This window comes from Neophocaena asiaeorientalis, unplaced genomic scaffold, assembly GCF_003031525.2.
Source record: "Neophocaena asiaeorientalis asiaeorientalis breed wild unplaced genomic scaffold, Neophocaena_asiaeorientalis_V1.1 scaffold685, whole genome shotgun sequence".
NCBI classification, from domain to species: Eukaryota; Metazoa; Chordata; class Mammalia; order Artiodactyla; family Phocoenidae; genus Neophocaena; species Neophocaena asiaeorientalis.
This window is the reverse complement of record NW_020174574.1, coordinates 171,146-190,734: the sequence shown is the minus strand read 5'-3', so window position 1 is coordinate 190,734 and position 19,589 is coordinate 171,146. Positions and strand designations below refer to the sequence as shown.

Below are 19,589 nucleotides of genomic sequence, written 5' to 3'. Positions count from 1 at the left end.
AAAAGGAATAAAGGAGACATTGCCAAGAACATAAATGTTCCCTAATCACTCAGTGCACAGACTAAAAGGAGGACAAAATACTGCTTTGCCCCTGTAAAGGCTAGGCCTGACCAAAGCCCTGGATCAAAGGCTTAGAAAAACAGCTCCTTTGCAGTTACCACTTACAGCAGCCAAAAACTAGAACCCCATCTAAGGAAATGGTGTATTCACAGAATAAATCATTCTACAACATTTTTTTTTTTTTTTTGGCCATGCCATGCAGCCTGTGGGATCTTAGTTCCCCAACCAGGGATCGAACCCACGCCCCCTGCATTGGAAGTGTGGAGTATTAGCCAGGGAAGTCCCTCTACAACCTTTGATGACATGGGAAAATACCCACAACAGGAGAAACAAGCATGATACAAAACTCAACATAGTTTGATCTCAACCAAGTTTAAAAAAAAACACACAGGGGCTGAGGGAAGGGGGAAAATGCAGAGCTGTTATTTGATGAGTATAGTCTCAGTTTTGCAAGATGAAAAAGTTCAGAAGATTGGGTGCACAAAAATGTGAATATATTTAACACTACTGAACTGTACACTCAAAAATGGTTAAAATGGTAAATTTTATGTTATGTGTATTTTAACATAATTTTTTTAAAAAAGGCATATTCCTATAGTGATACATGAAGCACATAGCATCACCTATGAAGTATCTTACCAAAAATATTTGACCTGAATCTAAACAAACCTTTAGACCTACCTTCCAGTTTATAAGAAATACAGCAGTTAGAGAAACATAGTAAATGACACCATGAAGAAACCTTAAGACAAACACAGAATGTGGGATATTCTACAAGACAACTGGTCTGGTCTTTTTGAAAAGTCAATGTCTTTTGGGGAGAACCATTCCAGGATACAGAGATTACTGAGACATAAGCAAAGGCAGCACACAAACTTTGATTGGATTCTGGTTCCAAAAAAATCCCAAAAAGACAGTTTGGGGAGCAATTTGGGAAGCTTGAATATAAACTGGATAACTGATGACATGAGGAAATTAATTCTCTCAGGTATGATAATGGTATACTGGTAAACAGGAGAAGAGTGATCTTAGTAGATGAATGCTGAATCCTTTAGGGGTGAAACGTCATTATGTCTGCAATTTACTTCCAAATGATTAAGTAAAACACAGGTGTGAGTTTGAAAAGTTTCATAATCAAAACTTGGGGGGACTTCCCTGGTGGTCCAGTGGTTAAGAATCCGTCTTGCAATGCAGGGGATGCCAGTTTGATCCCTGGTAGGGGAACTAAGATCCCACATGCCGCGGGCAACTAAGCCGCATGCCATAACTAGAGAGCCCACGCACTGCAACTAATGAGCCCACGTGCCACAACTAGAGAGAAGCCCACACACCACAACGAAGAGCCTGCACACTGCAACGAAAGATCCTGCATGCCACAACTAAGACCCAATGCAGCCAAAAAATAAAAATAAAAAACGTGGGGAGAGGGAAAGGCATAAAAATATAAACAGTATAACAGTGATCATTTCTGGGAAAGAAAATAGGTAACAAGTCAGGGAAGGGAGAGAATCTTCTTTTTTACTGTATATCCTTTGGAATTTTCTGAACTTTATACCATGTGCATATATTCACTATTCAAATAAATAAGGTTTTTAACATTAAACATGATTATCTTTTCAGTAGTGGAGTCACAGTTTTTACTTTCTCTATTTTAGACTCAGAAAAAAATATATTAAAAAAAATTTAGACTGGGGTTGGGGGTAGGGAATAGTTTAATCTCTATAAATTCTATCTCAAGATTCCCCCCAACATGCTATCTGACCTTGAACTGAGGACCTGATTTCTAAAACCCTTCTACCCAGCTATAAAAATGGCAGCCCAGGTCCTTCCACAGAGGCAGTACAAGACAGTGATTAAGAGCTTGGGTTCTAGGGGCTTCCCTGGTGGCGCAGTGGTTGAGAATCTGCCTGCCAATGCAGGGGACACGGGTTCGAGCCCTGGTCTGGGAAGATCCCACATGCCGCGGAGCAACTAGGCCCGTGAGCCACAACTACTGAGCCTGTACGTCTGGAGCTTGTGCTCCACAACAAGAGAGGCCCGCGCACCGTGATGAAGAGTGGCCCCTGCTCGCCACAACTAGAGAAAGCCCACGCACAGAAACGAACACCCAACACAGCCAAAAATAAATAAATAAAATTTAAAAAAAAAAAAAAGAGCTTGGGTTCTAGTCCAACAGACCAGGTTCTAATCTTAGTTTCACCACTTCTTAGCTGACCTTCCTTTCCCTCACCTGGAAAATCTGAAAAACCATGACTCATGGGTAAAAGCATCTAAAACAATGGTTGGCACATAGTTCTCTGTGGGAGTGGCAGGAGCACAGGTATAACAGGCACAGGTTCTGATCCTGGCTCTGAGAATCAAGTGTGCAAGTGATCACAACTCTTTGTGCCTGGGTCTTCTCATCTATAAAACAAAGATAATGGTATCTCCCTCCTAGGGTCACTGTGAGAATTTAAATGTAAAGTGTCCTAATAAATAAAGTACTTGCCACACAGTGAATGCTCAATAAATGGCAATCCTATCCTAACCAGGTCTGGACTCTTAGCTTAGTCTCCCTCATCACAGCAGGACTAGCACATCATGCTGACCAGGAGTCAGCCTTTTAGGCACCCATTTCCAACTTTTGGGCTTCTCTCATGCTCTGTAAGGATGGCAAGAACATCTCACAACCAAAGGTCTCCCTACTCGCAATCATTCAATATTGTAAACATTTTTATAACAAGCATTATGACCTGAACAATGATATAATGTTTCAAGGAATGTCTTCTTTGGGGCACTCCGTAGACCAGTGATGAAGATACAAAACAGAATAAACGTTAACATGTAGCAAGTGTCTACTATGTGGCAGAGAGAAATTCACTGAGGGGAATCAAAGAATGCCTTGTGGAGCTGGGCACTGAAGAATGGGGTCGGATGTAAGCCTGACATCTACTCGAAGAATGAGGAAGAAGGCGGTCTCTTCCCCCTCCCCCACTTTCCTTTGATTAGAAAAATGTAGCTCAGCTTAATCCTTGGAGCAGAGCTCCCTCACCTTCCCACTTGTATCCCTCACAAGCATCCTATAAATCTACTTCTTGCCTGTCAAAAAAAAAACACAGGGTACGGGAGGGCCAGTCAGACCAAGGGCCTTTTCGGAATACCTGGGTATACAAATTTACCCATGTTGAGGAGACTGAATGCCAAGAGGTGCATCTCAGCTCTTTCCACAGGGGCCACCACACCAAAATCCTAAGAAACTGCAGTGGAACCCCAAGCATTAGCCATCTAGGCCAGTAGTTCTCAAATGAGGTGGGGGAGGGTTAGGCTAGGGACGCGCAGGCTCAGCGGCCATGGCTCACGCGCCTAGCCGCTCCGCGGCATGTGGGATCTTCCCGGAGCACGAACCCGTGTCCCCTGCATCAGCAGGCGGACTCTCAACCACTGCGCCACCAGGGAAGCCCTGTAGACATTTTTGATTGTCACACCTGGAGGGGGTGGGGGGGGTTGCTACTGTCACCTAGTGGGTAAAAGCCAAGGATGCCACTAAACATCCTACAATCCTAAAAGCCAAGGATGCCACTAAACATCCTACACCTTACAATGCCACTAAACATCCTAGTGGGTAAAAGCCAAGGATGCCACTAAACATCCTACAAGGACGGACCCCACAGCAAAGCATTATCTCACTGGAAATGTCAATAGTGCTGCTGTTGAGAAACCCTGCTTAAAAGAGAGCCATATCTAGGCAAGACTCCAGGGAAGGTCATCAGTTACAGCTACTTCAGCAAGAGCAGCCCCTCAGGCCAGAAAGTGATTTAGCTAGAACACCTCTGAGGTGAAGGAACACAGCAGGATTCCAAACAGACCTCTAATGTCCGTAGATGGGAGGACTCCATGGTGTATAATTTAGAGATGGGGAATTTAGATATGAAATGGAGGCCTTATCTGACTACCCTTTCTTTCCTCCTTTCCTTCCTTTTTCTTTCTTTTTATTTTTTCTCCCAGTTTTAACAAGATATAACTGACATACAACACTGTATTTTTTTCAGGTGTACAACATGATTCTGTATTTGTATATATTGCAAAATGGTTGCCACAATAAGTTTAGTTAGCATCCATCACCTCACAGTTAATTTTTTTCTTGTGACTTTTTTAAGATCTACTTTAAAACATACAAAATATACAATACAGTATTGTTAACTAATGACCACTCTTCCTAAAAAGCCATCCAAGTCACTCTATCACATCACTGTATCACATCAATCCTGCAAAGCACTTATCACAGCCGAAAAATAACTTATTTCCTCCTTTATTATCGTCTTTCCCCTCTGGAATGTAAGTTCTCCGAAAGCATGGCTTATTCTGTTCTCCGCTGTTTCCACAGCACCTTGACTGAATAACTCCTTATAAAGCAGTAAGCATTCAATAAATTTGACGAGCGAATGAGTTCTGACTTTTGATGGTTTCAGTGGTAGGAAAGGCATGCCTCGAATTCGAGGCATCCCGACCTCTCAGTTGAGGCCGGGGAGTCGAGACCCCAAGCACTCCGGAGACGCGAGCACGGAGTCCGAAATTCAAAAGTGCCGCCTCCAGAGAAGAGTTTTTAAAAGGAAGAAAAAAAAAAAAGGAATTGGAGTGTACCAACGCGAGGCGGGAGGGGGCACTGGGATGCAGCAGAAGTATACCGCTTGGTCCGGAGGCTACGGGAGGGCCACGAGCGGTCCTACATCTGCCGGGGGGTTCAAACAATGCGTGGAGGCCGGATGCAGCTGCTCCGGGGAGGAACTGCGTGGCCAGCGACTGGCAGCCGGTTCCGGACGCGCCACTTTTGGCTGCAGGGGGCAGTGGGCGGGGTAACGTACACTTCGGCCCGTACCACTCGGGCCGGGAAGGGGGTCGCACAAAGAGCGGGCAACTGACACCTGGGGAAGAGATTCGCGTCAGAGCACCCGAGCGGGAAAAGCGGGTCCAGGTCGAACCCCTCAGGAGGGCAAGGAACCTGTTAGGGTTTGCGACATTTCAGGCTGCACAGGCTGGATTGTACTACTGTGCTGCCGGATAGGGGGCTCCAGGCTGGGACGTTAAGCAGGGCCGCAGCCGGGTTTATCTCACCAGAGCCATTGGGTCCAATGATGGCGGTGAACCTCTGAAATGGTCCGATAATCTGCCGACCCTTGTACGACTTAAAGTTCTCGATCTCAATCAGCTTCAGGAAACCCATGACCGTGGCGGCGCCGGCGGCTGTTAGAAAGGCCGCGCCGTACGCCCGGGAACTAGGATAGCCCGCGCGGGAAACACCGCAGTGCAGGCCGGGCGGACGGCAAACCTCGCGAGAATAAGTCCAGGCCTAACGGGATTTTCGGCTTCCGGCGCGGGCGGGGCCTTCGGGCTGACGTGGATGTTTTCTAGATCCGTTGCCAGGGCGCGAGGTTACGACAGGCGTTTGGGCCCCGCCCCACTTTCTTGTCGCACGGCAACGCAAACCGCGGCTACACCCAACGTAGTCTTGGAGGAGGCAGGCGGGGCCGGGAGGAATCTGCAGCTGTTGGGATAGGGGAAACCTGTCTGAAGAAGCAGATCCTTGCGGAGACAAGCCAGGAGTCACAGCAGGATTATGCCCTCCAGGGCAAGAGGAAGGTGGGAGCTCGGCTGCGGCTTTTGCCTGGCCGGCGGGAAGGCTCAAACAAGAACGGGGTCGGGAATTGGAAGGACCCCAGGGAGCGGAGGGCTGTACAAGAAGGAGGGGCCAGCGGGAGGATTCCGTGTTAGAGTTCAGATCTTGCTGAGGGTGGAGTAGGGTTGGAAGTGGAGTGGGGTGGGGTTATAGGTGGGATGGGGTGTGAAGGGGGATGGGGCGTGGATGGAGATGAGGATACTCTGGAGCGACTGGGATACGGGCTGGGGAAAACTATGGCCAGAGGTACTGTCCCTATCCCCCGCCTCCCTCCTGTTTCTCCAAGCAGAGTTCAGAGACTGCCGCTATAGCTTCTATAGTCTTGGACCTGATGCTAGACCCAACCTGGAGCTTCAAAATTGGGACTCCTTGCTGAGAAAGATATTTTGTGTGAACCCCTGGGAGTCAGGGTCCCTAAGCCAGTGCTCTCCACCTCTATCCTTCTTCCCTTCTCCCCACTTCATCTCTCTCTCTCCATGCCTCACCCCCATCTCATTCCCTCCTCTCCATCCCCCTCTGCCGTCCCTTGCTTCCTCCCTTCCTCTTCTCTCTCTGCCCTCCACCCCTATCAACCGCCCTGTTGCCCTCCTTCCTCTCTTCTGCCTCTGCCCCTGACTCTGCCCTTTCTGTCCCCTTCCCCTCTGTTTCCCATCTTTCTATCCCTCTCCTCCATCCCCTCATCCCCCATCACTTTATACCTGCTTTTTACTAAGCCATGGCCTTAGCAGTCCAAGAGGCTGTCTGTGGAATCTTCCCCTTCAGTGTGACCTTATATTGTGGTGACAGATGGAATGAGTAGGCTGGCATTGGTGCTTAGACTTAGACATGAAAAGGGTCTGGTGGCTGCCACAGCCATTCCTGTGACTATTTTTTAAATGATGTCTGGAGGCTGGGAAGAGTCTTAAAGTCTTAGGACAAGTCCAGGAAAGTGAGAAAGCTTGGTTGATGCAATCTAGTAAATGAAGTTCAGTTGGGAGAAACAGTCATGATCAGGCTGAGGGGATAAAATGACCAAAGGACAGCAATCTCATATAATTGACAGGAACTACTGTTCCATTTAAGATGAAATGGAGCTTGGGGGGGAAAAGGTCAAATTGGATCCCTACTTCTCATACCATATACAAAGTGCAATTCCCAAATAGATTAAAAACTTAAATGAGAAAAGCAAAACTTTAGAAGTTTTAGAAGAATATATAGGAGAATATCTTTATGACCTCAGGGGATTTCTTAAATAATAAAAACTTTTGAGCTTAAAGGAAAAGATTGGTAAATTTGACTACATTCAAATTCCTCCAAATTACAACATAAAGTGAAAAGATGGTAAGTGCACACAGAAAGCTTCTAAAGTATTGATACTGTTCTATTTTCTGGGTTCTGTGGAGGGTTCACAGGTGTTCATTTTGTTGTTATGCTTCATAACTTACATGTGTTAACCATATTCTTTTGTGTGTATCAACTGTTACCATAAAATTATTATAAAATAATAATAAAGTGAAAAGACAAGCCACAAATTGAAGATATTTGCCACAGGTAAACTAAGAAATGATTAGTGTGTAGAATACAAAAGGAACTCCTAAAATTAATAGGAAAAGGACAAACTGATTTTTTTTAATGAGCAAAAGATATGAATGGGCACTTCACAGAAGAGAAAGAAAAATGGACAAAACACACATGAAAAGATGTTGCAACCTCATTAGCAATAAGGAAAATTCCAATTAAAACTGATAATTATAATTTTATACCCACAAGTTGGCAAAAATTAAAAAGTCTGTAATATCCAGTGTTGCTGAGGATGTGGAGTGGCTAGAGTTTTTATACACTATAGTGAAAGTATAAATTGGTACAATCTCCTTGGAAAACAACATTATCTCGTAAAGTTTAAATAGGCTTATGCCCTATGATCCAGCACTTCCGCTCCTAGGTATATGCTAGGGAAACTTTTCCACCTGTATATATGTCTCTGTTAATCTACAAGTCCTTTCTCTTTTCCTCTTGCAATTAAAAAATAAATAAACTGGGTTGTTTGTGCTGCTGGGTTGTTTGACTAGAGTCCTAGTCTCTCTTGAACCCAGTTCAGTCAGGCCCCAGCAAAAATGTTCTAATCAAGGTCATCAGCAACCCTCCCCTTCAAATTAGTCAGTTCTCAGTCTTCGTCTTACTTAACCCATCATCAGTTGCCCACTGTCTCCTCCCAAAAGCACTTTCTTCACTTGGCTTCTCAGGTATTCCCATTTTTTCTCCCACCTCACTGGCCACACTCCTTAGCCTCCAGTGCTGGCTCCTCCTCTCCCTGTCTCCCCTGAGGCATTCTTAACTATCTACAGTCCCTTAGAGATCTCTCACTGCCTCGTAGCTTTAAATTCCTTATATCAGTCAGGATGGGCTAAATTATGCTGAGGTGACAAACAACCTCAAAATCTCAGCAGCTATATGTGGAAGCTAATAAATACAACAAACTAGTAAATATGACATAAAAGAAGCAGACTTACAGACATTGAGAACAAACTAGTGGTTACCAGTGAGGGGGTAGGGGCAATATAGGGGTGAGAGAGTGGGAGGTACAAACTACTGGGTGTAAGATAGGCTCAAGGATGTATTGTACAACATGGGGAATATAGCCAATATTTTGTGATAACTGTAAATGGAAAGTAACCTTTAAAAAACTGTTTAAACGTGTGTGTGTGTGTGTGTGTGTGAGTTGTGGAAAAAAATAGTATCTACTTCATAGAAATATTAAGAAGAATACTAGTAGGACAAAAATATCAGCATTTTTTATATGGTGCAACCTAATAAATGAGTTACTAATACAACACGCTTATAATTGCACGTTTACAGTAAATACTCAGTAAATGTTAACTGTGATGACAATTAAAAAAGAAAAAAAAATCATAGGCTATATAAAGCTTAGTAAAAATATGTGCTACATAAGAACAAATTGTTTCTGACAGAGGCCCTGAGAAAGCCTTAAGTGATCTATTTTTGTTTATTTTTAGTTTCAAGCTATGTTATAGGTGGGTGAGGTTGCTGGTTAACTAAATTCCAGTTAGGTAAGGTCTTGCTATACAGAAGCAGAATAATAAAATTATTTTTAAAAAACTGTTTAAAAAAAAAAAAACCTAAGGACAACCAATCCAAACAGCCACCTAGGCTTTCTCAAATAAAGCAAGTGCTTCAGCTATAGCCAATCAAATAATTTCCTTCCTTTCCATCTCTCCTCTTTAAAGATCTTTCCCTGAACTCTTCTTAACCACTTCTGGTTTGGCACTGCCCGGTTTGTATTTTGCTCAGATAAACTCTTAAAAAATGTTTAAGTCTCAGCAGTTCATAAAAACAAAGATTTCTCACTCCTGCTTCTTGTCCACTGTGGGTTGGCTACATCTCTGTTCTGTCATCACTCCAGGACTGAGGCTGAAGGGGCAGCGCTCACCTGGGACATTGCCCAGGTCCCACAGCAGAGAGTGAAGAGAGAAAGTGGCTATAATGTAATGGCTCATAGTTCTGCTTGGGATTGGCACATGTCAATTCTCACATTGCAGAGGGCAAAGCAGATCATGTGGCTAACCTTGAGGACAATAAGATAAGGATATAGAATCCTTCTGTAAGGAGGAACAGCAATTTTTTTTTTTTTGGCCACATGGGGCTTCTGGGATCTTAATTCCCCAACGAGGGAACAAGGGATCTAACCTGTGTCCCATGCAGTGGAAGCACAGAGTCCTAACCACTGGACCACCAGGGAATTCCCAACAGCAAATCTTTTTGAACAATAACAAAATTTACCATACTATATGTATGCTATCAGTGGGTATCTAATCGACCTCTCAAACTCAACACTTCGAAACTGATCTCCAGATCCTCATCCCATTCTGTTCTCCCCACACAGACTATTCAGTTGATAGCAACTCCTCTGACTGGCCCAGCCTTCAAGTCATTCTTAACACTGCTCTCTCACAGCACATCCAACCCATCAGGAAGTCCTGTTGGCTCTGCCTTCAAAATATATCCAGAATCTGACCATTTCTTGCTACATCCGCTGCTACCAACCTGGTGTGAGTCATATCATCTCTTGCCTGAACGACTGTAATAGCCTCCTGTCTGGTTTCCCTGCCTCTAGTCTTGCCTCCCCTCCCCTCCAGTCTCTTCTTAACAGAGCAGGCAGAGAGATCCTTTAAAAATCAAAGACAGGACACATCACTCTCACTGCTCAAAATCCTCCAATGGCTGCCCATTTCTCTCAAAATAGAAGCCGCAGCCTTTACAATGGTCTATAAAGTCCTACATGCTCTGCACCCCCCCAACCCAATCTCTCTAATGTCATTTCCCACTCCTCCTTGCCTCCCTGCTGTCCCCTTGAACGTGTGCCTCTTCTGTCCACCTTAAGGCCTTTGCACTTGTTCCCTCGGCCTGCAGTGCTCTCCTAGTTATCTGCATAGGAGACTCTCTCACCTTCTTCAAGTATTTGCTCAAATATTACCTTCTCAGTTATGCCTCCCCTGACGTCCATATTTAAAATTGCAACATGCCCCCCACTTCCTTGGCACTTCCAATTCCCCTTATCCTGCTCTATATTTTTTCCTGAAGCTCTTATTATCTTCTTACAAACTATTTAATGTACTCCCCACTAGAAAGTAACTTTCACAAGGACTCAGATTTTTGTCACTTTTGCTCCTTGATGTCTCCCAAATGCTTAAAGGATCATCTGACAGTAGGTACTCCATAAATATTTGTTAAATGATAGAATGAACATGGGTGAAAAAAGCAAGATGCAGAAGAATGCATACTGTGTGATACTCCATAAAATTCTGAGACAAGAAAATGTTTTAAAATATTGTTCAGGGAGTTACGCACACACAGTACATTAATGCATCTTAGTAAGGGAATGGTAACATTTTGGATAGTGGTTATCTCTTAGGGTAAGGATGAGGGAGGAGAGACATAAGACCCTTCAATAGTATTGATCATTCACTATTTCTTAAGTTGGGGAGTTGGTTCGTGGGTCTCTTTTATCATGCTTCCTAACTTACATATGGCTTATATATATATTCTCCTGTATACATCAAATATTTTAGTTACAAAATGGTTAAAAGAGAGAGAGAGAGAGAGAGAGAGACCGGAACTAGTTATACGAGGAGTTGAAGAATGGTGTTCCAAACAAAGGAACATGGTGTACAAAGGCCCTGAGGTGGGAACAGTTGTAGTGTTGGAGGACTTGATAGGAAGCCAGTGTGCCTGGAGCACCGTAAGCAAGGGATAGGGAGGCATGAGATGAACTGGAGAGGTGTGCAGGAACCAGATCTTGAAAGCCCACAGTAAGGAGTTTGGATCTGATTGTAAGTGCAGTAGGAAGCCAGTGGAGGATTTTAAGCAGGTGCAAAACATGATCAGATTTAAGTTAGCAGAAGTGGTTTGGGCTGTGGCTTTGGCTGGCTCACGTGCCAAAACTGGGCCTCCCAAAATATGAAGGAACACAGGCAAATTTAAGCCCTCTAGCCTTTCATTTGACTGGAGAATAAGTAATAAAAATAAAGGGGGAGTGGTGGTGGCATTTACTGAAACGGGGAAAACTAAGTAGAACATAATGTAAAAGGGATGTTGTAAATGAGTTTGAGACTTGGAAAGGTGAGCAGGGGTCAGATCATGAAGACTCATAAATCTGGCAAAGGGGGTTGGACTTGATCTTGTAAACACTGGGGAACCATTTGCTTTAAAGCTGCTTTTAAGGGTTTTAAGCTGAGGCGTGCCATGGTCAGATTTGCTTTCAGAAAAATCACTTTGGTAGCCAAGGCAGAGAAAGAGGTAGAGAGCATAACACTAGAGCAAGGGAGGCCAGTGAGGCTCCTGGGAATACTGTCTGGCACCAGCTTGTGAGGCCTGAATTAGGGTGGTGACAGCAGAGATGGAGAACACAGATATGAAATATGTCAGGAAGTAAAATCAGTAGGAATCAATAACTGGTAAGATACTGTGGGGAGAATGGAATGGGGGTGGGGGTGTAGTCAAGGAGGATGGTTAGCACTGATTGGCCATTCACCTCACTCTTGCTCCAGATGTATAAGGTAGACCCACCACCAGATCCCAAGGAGGTGGCAGCCATAGAGGCTAGAAGAAATCAAGAAAAGGAGCAACAGAGCCAATTCTTCAATGTGTGGACCAGAGAAATGCGGGTGAGTGGGCAGCAGGGACTTTCTCTGGACCAGGGGCCACCTCACTCTTACACCTGGAGAGGAACATAGCAGTGCCCATCACAGCCCCTCCCTGATTCAAGCAGACTGTAGGGCTAGAAAGGAAGGAGAAGGGTGAAAAGGTACTCACCCCCACGTGTGGGAAGAGCCTGGGAAAGGGGACTGGGGGTGCAGGGGAAGAGACTGGGGTTAGAGGAGCCAGTGACAGCTGACTTCTCCAGTCAGCTCTGGGCCAAGTGGCCTGGTTCTCAAGAGACAGGCAAATGGAGCCGAAAGAAGTCTATAAAGAATATTTGGGGACTTCCCTGGTGGCGCAGTGGTTAAGAATCTGCCTGCCAATGCAGAGGACACGGGTTTGAGCCCTGATCTGGGAAAATCCCACATGCCGCGGAGCAACTAAGCCCATGCGCCACAGCTACTGAGCCTGTGCTCTAGAGCCCATGCTCCACAACAAGGTGCAATGAAGAGTAGCCCCCACTCGCCATAACTAGAGAAAGCTCACGCCCAGCAACGAAGACCCAATAGCCAATATTTTCTCAGCCATAAATAAATAAATAAATTTATTAAAAAAGAAAAAAGAATATTTGGTATTGCATGCATATGCCTAAACTCTTTCTGGAAGGCTACATAAGAAACTGTTAACTGTTCCCTGGTGGTCCAGTGGCTAAGACTCTGTGCTCCCAATGCAGGGGGCCGGGGTTCGATCCCTGGTCAAGGAAATAGATCCCGCATGCCACAACTAAAAGATCCCATATACTGCAACGAAGATCCTGCGTGCTGCAACTAAGACCCAGTGCAGCCAAATAAATAATAAAATAAATAAATATATTTAAAAGAAAGAAACTGTTAACCAGCCTGAGGGACAGAGATGGGAGGGACACTTACTCTTCACTAAACTGTATTCCCTTTTGCACTATTTTGAAACGTTTTAAATGAATTATAATCAAAATAAAGAGAAAATATTGATAGTTTAAGAAAAAATAGATTGCTGGCTGGGTGGATGAGTGGTGTGACTGAGATCTAGTTGGTAAGCGTTTCCTCAGGGCCTGCTCTGTGCCAAGCACTGGGTTGGGCAGTAGGGATACAAAGGTGACTAAGGCCCAGTCTCTGCCCTCAGCAGGCTCACAGTCTGGTGTAGGAGATAATCAATAGAGGCAAACTTCATTATAGTGTGAGCAGTGGGCCCTAGATTCTAGGGGAGTAGCACCTGCTGGAGGGGTCAGGAAAGTGAAGTCTGAGCTGGTCTTAAGGGATGAATAGGAGTTTGGGTAAAGAGGGGAGGAAAGAGTGTTCCAAGTGGAGGGAGATGCTGGAGCAAAGACTATCAGTATGAAACAGCCTAAGATGTGCAGGGAACTGTAAGCAGAGCTTCTGAGGGTGGGAGAGGGGAAGAGGGTGAGATGAGGCTGGAGACAGAGGAAGAGGCTAGACCACTGAGAGACTTACAAACCATGCTGAGATGGTAGAACATTATCCAGTAGGTACTGGGGATCCTACAGGAGGATTTTGAAGCAGGTAAATTCTGAGCAGTCTATGTTAGAGCATTCGAGGCCCACTGTTGGGCCCGTACCTTGATTTAACTCATTTCTTTGGGATCAGGTGGATGCTGAAGCCCTGAACAGCCAGGTGGAAGAGAAAAAGCTTAGGAAGGCAAAAAAGCAGAGCAAGGTGGCAGCTTATGGTAAAAGCCCAAGGCCAGGGGCCAGCCAAAGAAGAAAAGCAAGGGCCGAGTGGGATAACGCAGGGCAGTTCTGCTTCGGAGTGGGGCCTGAGGCCTGGGGTGTGGTAAGACAAACCAGATTGACCTTTGGGGACAGTGGCTGTGCTGAGTGGGCTCTGTCCCTCCCATGGGGCCTTCTCCATGCCCCTACCCACCACCCCCAGGTACCAACCAGGTGCAATATGATGTGGTGGCTCAGATACTACAGAAGGAACAGGCAGAACGGACAGGTCGGCTGGCCAAGAAAATGCAAGTTTCGGAAGCAGAAGAAGCAGCTCAAGAAAAGGCGTGAACTTGACTTTTGGGATTCAGACCGACTCTGGAGGGAGTTTCCAGCTCATCTTGGTGACAATGATCCCCACTGGGGCCCAACCAGCCTGCAGTGCTTCTCTGGGGAAGATTTGGACAGGGCCATATGCCTGAGAATGCAGCAGGAAGAGTTCATGCACAGCCTGGAGAAGCCGCTGCAAGAGCAACAGCAAGCCAGAGTTGAGAACTGTGCAGGTAAGCAGCGGGGCCCTCCAGGCTGTGACCTGAGGCCTAGTGGGGAGTCATCCTGAGCTGGATACAGTGCCCAGAAGACCAGAACTGTGTGGGGAGGTCCAGTTACCCATAGGGGCTGATGCTGAAAGGTTAGACTGAGCAGGCCCCAACCTCCCTGACTTCCTTCATCAACTGACAGTATAGCCACTGATCCCCAGTCAGCCTGGCACTCCATTACCTGGAGGCAGCACAGTGAAGACAAACCTAATGGCTCTGCTGCTTACTAGCTGGTTTGGGCAAATGAATTTTCCTCTCTGTGCTTCAGTTTCCTTATCTTAAAATGAGGAAATGAATCCATACCACAAAGAGCTCGTATGAGAATGAAATGAGATACTGTAAGTAAAGCACAAGCGTCAGTGCTCAATAACCAGTAGCTACTATCAATATTACTATGACATCTGTGGCTATGTCCCCCTTTTCCATTAGAGTAAGCCTTTCACAGGCAAGGACCATCTCTTATCTACTCACACTGCTCACCTTTAAAACCACCCCTGTTATAGCACCCTGTTCTGTTATACCGCTTATCACGGAGGTAACTAAGTATCTGAAAGTATTTGTGGAATGTCTGTCTTCTCCCCAAAATGTCAGCTCACTGAAGATGAACCACATATCTCATTTCCACCCCTATATCCCAGTTGCCTAGTACGTTGTCTGCCACAGTGTCAGGAGCTCAATAAATCATTGTTGAATGAACAACTGACCAATGTAAACAAGAAAGGCACCCTACCCTCCAGGAACCCACAGAACCATGCCTTCCAGAAAATCAGTGTAGAGTAAGAGGAAAAGATACATGCACAAGTCATTTACCAGCACATATATATACTTTAACGCTGCGTTAGGTACTATGAGCGGTACTGTGATAGAAGTATATATAGGACACGGAGGAAACATCAATATGGGAGTGGTCAGTTCTCACAAAGGAAAGGAGGCAGGGTAGGGGGTTGCCACAGGCCCGCTGTCAGGAACCAGTTTTGGAAAGTTGGGTACAATTTCGGCAAGGCAGAGAGTGGGAATGAGAAAAGGTCATTCTAGGCAGAGCAGGTAGCAAAAGGAAGAGCTAACCTTTGCTGAGCACTTACTGTGTACCAGACACTGTGTCAAGCTTTCTACCATGTATTAACTCATTTTATCCTCACGACAACCCTATGAGGCAAGTACTAGTAGTATCCCTATCTTCGGTGGAGGAAACTGAAGAGCAGAGATGTTAAATAACTTGCCCAAAATCATACAGCTAGTGGGTGATGGAGGCGGGAAGTGCGGGAAGTGAACTCAGGCAGGCTGGCTCCAGAGCCTGCACTCTTGACTGCTACGCCACACTTGCTGTCAGTCACCATGAGAAACTGGGAACTCAGAGGCCAAGGGAGAAGTTTCAAAGAGGGAGTCATCAATAACGTCAAATGCCCCAGAGAAGTTCAGATAGGAAAAGAATGAGACTTGAAAATGAGATTTGGAAATTAGGAGTATTTGGTGATTTTTGTCAGAACAGTTGCAGTGGAACCAGGGGCCAGCTGCCCAATGGCAGCAGGCAGGTGTACGAGAAGGTAGAGCAAGGCAACAGGGACAGCAGAATGCTGGGAGAGAGTCTGTGTAATGTCATGGAAGGAGCATGGGCTGATTCCTCGAGAGATCCGGATTCAAATCCCAACTTACTACTTGCTGGCTGTGTAACCTTGGGCATTTTACTTCACCTCTGGACCTCATCTGGAAAATGGGGCTGATCTTTCCTCTCTGGGTTGCTACGAAGAGTGAAATGAAACAAGGCACCCCTATCCTCCCTTCCCCCGCCCTCCAGTCTCTGAAATGTGTCCCTGTGCCTCTCCAGAGCCAACCCCTCAACCTATGCTCTGGACCCCATTCCCCCTGCCTCCCACACAGGCTGTGCTCCCTTTAGGTACTCCCCGCTGGGTTCTCAACACTTGCCCTTCCACTGGCCCCTTCTGTGAAGGCTGTAAGCATGCTTGTGTCTAACCCTTCTTAGGAAAAAAACAAAAGTCTCCCTCCACTCTGTGATTCCTCTAGATGCTATGAGCTAGCTGTCTTCCTTTACAACCATACTTTCTGAAAAATCTGCTTCCATTTGCTCTTTCCTTCCGAACTTTCCAGTCACACCTCAACCCCTGAGATCTCATTTCTCCCCACACAACTTCACTGACACTGCTCTTACTAAAATCATCAATGCCCTTTGTGTTATCAGGTACAAGAGGCTCTGTTCAGTCTTTTCTCCTTGACTGGGACTTTCTTGCTACACTTGACTATGATCACATCTTCCTTCTTGAACCTCTCTCTTCCTTGGCTTCTGTGACAGCACATTCTGCTTGTAGCTCTCCGATCATTCCTCCTGTCTGCCCTTTATGGATTCCTCTTCCTTCTACTTCTTCCTTCTTGAGACTCTGTCCCTGGCGCACTCCTTACCCTGCATACTTGCCTCAGGCACCCTCGGTCCTCATTCTGGTTTCAGCTAAAATGTCGCCACCTCTGTGCTGAGGACTCTTTACCTGCAGAATCAGATATCCAGGTGCCTGCGGACCACCTCCAACTCAGCTTCCTAAACAATACATCAGTGCTTCCTAACCTGCTCTAAATTCTGTATCCTCTAGTTCCAGTGGTGGCCACACAATGCATGGAGTCATCCCAGCCAGGACCCTGGAAAGCATCCAAGTCTTTCTTCTCCCTTACTCCCTCATCCAATCCATCAAGTACTGCTGATGTAACCTCCATATATTTCCCCTCCATCCTTTCCATCACTGGCCTGGTTTGAGCCCTCCCAACTGGCCTACTGCCTTAGCCTCCAAGATGGCTTCCCTACATCAACTGTCTCCCACCAGCCTGACTGTCCTCTATACTGGCCACCAAAAGGAGCTTTCTAAAATGCAGATCTGTGTCACCCCTTACTTAAAATCCTTTCATGTTCCCCACCACCTTCAGGGTCAAGTTTTTAGTCCTTAGTCTGGCCCCTGTAGAGCTCCCTAGTCACTTGCATTTTATGCTCTAGGAAGAGCAGACTATTTGTAATTTAAGATACAGACCATGCTGTTTCTTGGCTTCCTTCATTCATTTGATAAATATTTACTGAGCACCCACTATGTGCCAGGCTCTGATGCAGGTGCTAGGGCATGGTAGTGGATAAAACAGACAAAAATCCCTGCTTTCACAAGGGTTACCTTCTAGTGAGGAGAGAGACAGGCAATAGACAAAAATAATTAAGTAAAATGTAGGGTATATTGGATGGTGACAAATGCTAGGGAGAAAAATAAATCAGAGAAGGAGGATAAATGTTGGGAGCAGGCAGGTGGCAATTTTAGGTATGAGAGACAGAAGGCCTCACTGAGGCGGTAACATTTGAGCAAAGACCTGAGGGAGGCAAAAGAGCATGAGACAAGAGCAACGTTTATTGCAAATCCCTGAGGCAGGACCGTCTGGCATGTTCTAGAAACAGCAAGGAGACTGGTGTGGCTGGATTGAAGCAAAGTTTCAATATATTTGCTCATGCTGTGCTTGCAGCCTGGAATGCCCTTTGCCCTTTCTGACTATATGCAACATGTATTTCAAGGATCACCTCCTCCTGGAAGCCTTCCTCTCACCCAAAGCTCTCTTAATGCCCTACATACATCTCTGTCATTGCCCTTACCACATTGTGGTATGATGATCTACATTTGATCCATCTCCTCCATTAGACAAGGAACTCTCTGAGGACAGGATCTAATTCATTGGTATCCTCAGAACCCAACACAGGGCCCTTAGACTGAGGCTCAGAGATGAAATGATTTCCCCAAGGTCACACAGCCCAGAAGCAACAGAGCTGCACTGAGACTCCAGTCCATTGGAGGCATCTTTCAGTGAGGGACCTGAGAAATTCTTGTTGCTGTCACTTTGGTTATCCCTGGCCCCAAAGAGTACCTCCTTCCACACATCCCTCCAATGAGGACATTACCCCCTTCCGAAACATACATACACATACATCCACAAAGCTTGCTGAACAAATGGCTGAATGAGTGAACCAGAAATGCAGCAAGCCAGTACAGTGCCTTGACCATATTTCTCTGTGTAGATATGCTCAGTGAACAGCTGCACCTAGCCGTGGACTTGCAGGCCACCCAGCTGGCCAAGCTGGAGGACTGCTGCCACAAGGCCATAATGTCTGCCATGGCCAACGCCAACAAGGCCCAGGTACGTATGGCCAGAGCCATCCAGTGCACCCGGCTCTCCCCAGTCCCCTGAACAAAGTCCTGGGGAACCTCAGCCACATCTTTCCCCTCACAACCCTTCTCGAATCAACACCAGCCCTCTCATCTACCTGAGGATTTCCCCCTTCACCCAAGGGCCCTCTTAGGGCAGACGGTCCCCTTCCCCACCTCCAGACTCAGGATGACCTGAGAACAGAACACTGCCCTCCCTTCCCCAGCCTCTTAGTCTAAGGGCTTCCAGAGGGCAGGGGAGTTCCCTGCCCATTCTGCCCCTTCCCCCACCTTAAGTCACTCAAAGGCCATGCAGTATCTGTTCCTTCTCTCCCTGAGATGGAGGAGAGTAGGGCCATGTCTCCCCCTCCCCTGTGACTGAGAGTTCCCTGAGGTTGGGCATCCAAATGCTCACATTCGGGGGCCCCACCAGGTAGCTAAGATGGCTAAGCAGCAGCGCCGTGAGCATCAGCACCAACAGGAGGACAACCTCATGGAGAACCAAAACCAGATCACAAGTGAACTACTGACTGAGAACCCCCAGGTCGCCCAAAACCCTATGGCTCCCCACAGGGTCCTGCCCTATTGCTGGAAGGGTGTGATTCTAGAGCAGAGAGCTGCCATCAGGAAAGTACAGGAGGTGCAACACCATGAAAAGGAGGCACAGCGCCAGACCGAACAAGCACTGGATACCAAATGGGAAAGCCAGCCCATGTGCTTGGCCCAGGCAGCAATGGAGCTAGAAGAGCAGGAGAGGGAGCTGTGTGCTGAATTTCGGAGGGTACTAGGCTCCTTCAACCAGTAGCTGGCTAAGGAGCAAAAAGACCAGTGAGTTCTAGGGGGTGGCAGCAGGGATGAATGCCAAGGGAGGGTGGAGACGGATGGCAAGGGCCAGGGAGAGAGGGAAAGCCCATCACCTGAGGCCTCTGGATTTCTATCTGAATTCAATAATCTACACCAATCACCCTACAGCCCAATATCACTTGCAATTCAACACCAGCAGCCGCTGAGCTCTGGATGGTCATCTCTCCCTCCTCCATCAATCAAGCTCACAGAGGCTGAGTCAAGAGAGGAAGATGATCCATTTCCCAGTGGGAGAGCTGAGCCAGCACCCCCACCTTTGACCCTAGGTAATAAAGTTATTCACTAAAATCAAGGCCACGTGTTGTAATAGGACACAAAAGGTGTGAGGTACTGCCTTTCCCGCCCCACCCCTGGGCTCTGAGCATGCAACCCTGTCAGAGTCTTCACCCATTCAC

The 19,589-nt window shown here is 46.4% G+C and overlaps 2 protein-coding genes across 3 annotated transcripts in view; one reads left to right on the top strand and one right to left on the bottom strand.

Annotated features, from left to right (window-relative positions):
• The window catches only part of SMC1A (structural maintenance of chromosomes 1A), a 33,485-nt gene extending 28,134 nt beyond the window's left edge, over window positions 1-5,351 (bottom strand). For both annotated transcript variants that reach the window (XM_024758002.1, XM_024758001.1), the window contains exon 1: window positions 5,152-5,351. In XM_024758002.1, the coding sequence (XP_024613770.1) occupies window positions 5,152-5,260 (109 nt within the window). In that variant the 5' untranslated portion in view covers window positions 5,261-5,351. The remainder of the gene's footprint in view (window positions 1-5,151) is intronic.
• Window positions 5,352-5,375: 24 nt separating this feature from the next.
• RIBC1 (RIB43A domain with coiled-coils 1) lies at window positions 5,376-19,508 on the top strand. The gene is made up of 6 exons (XM_024758004.1): window positions 5,376-5,676; window positions 11,758-11,874; window positions 13,492-14,116; window positions 18,204-18,322; window positions 18,764-19,158; window positions 19,303-19,508. The coding sequence occupies exons 2-5, from the start codon at window positions 11,758-11,760 to the stop codon at window positions 19,133-19,135; spliced, it is 1,233 nt and encodes a 410-aa protein (XP_024613772.1). The 5' UTR covers window positions 5,376-5,676; the 3' UTR covers window positions 19,136-19,158; window positions 19,303-19,508.
• The last annotated feature ends 81 nt before the right edge of the window (window positions 19,509-19,589 follow it).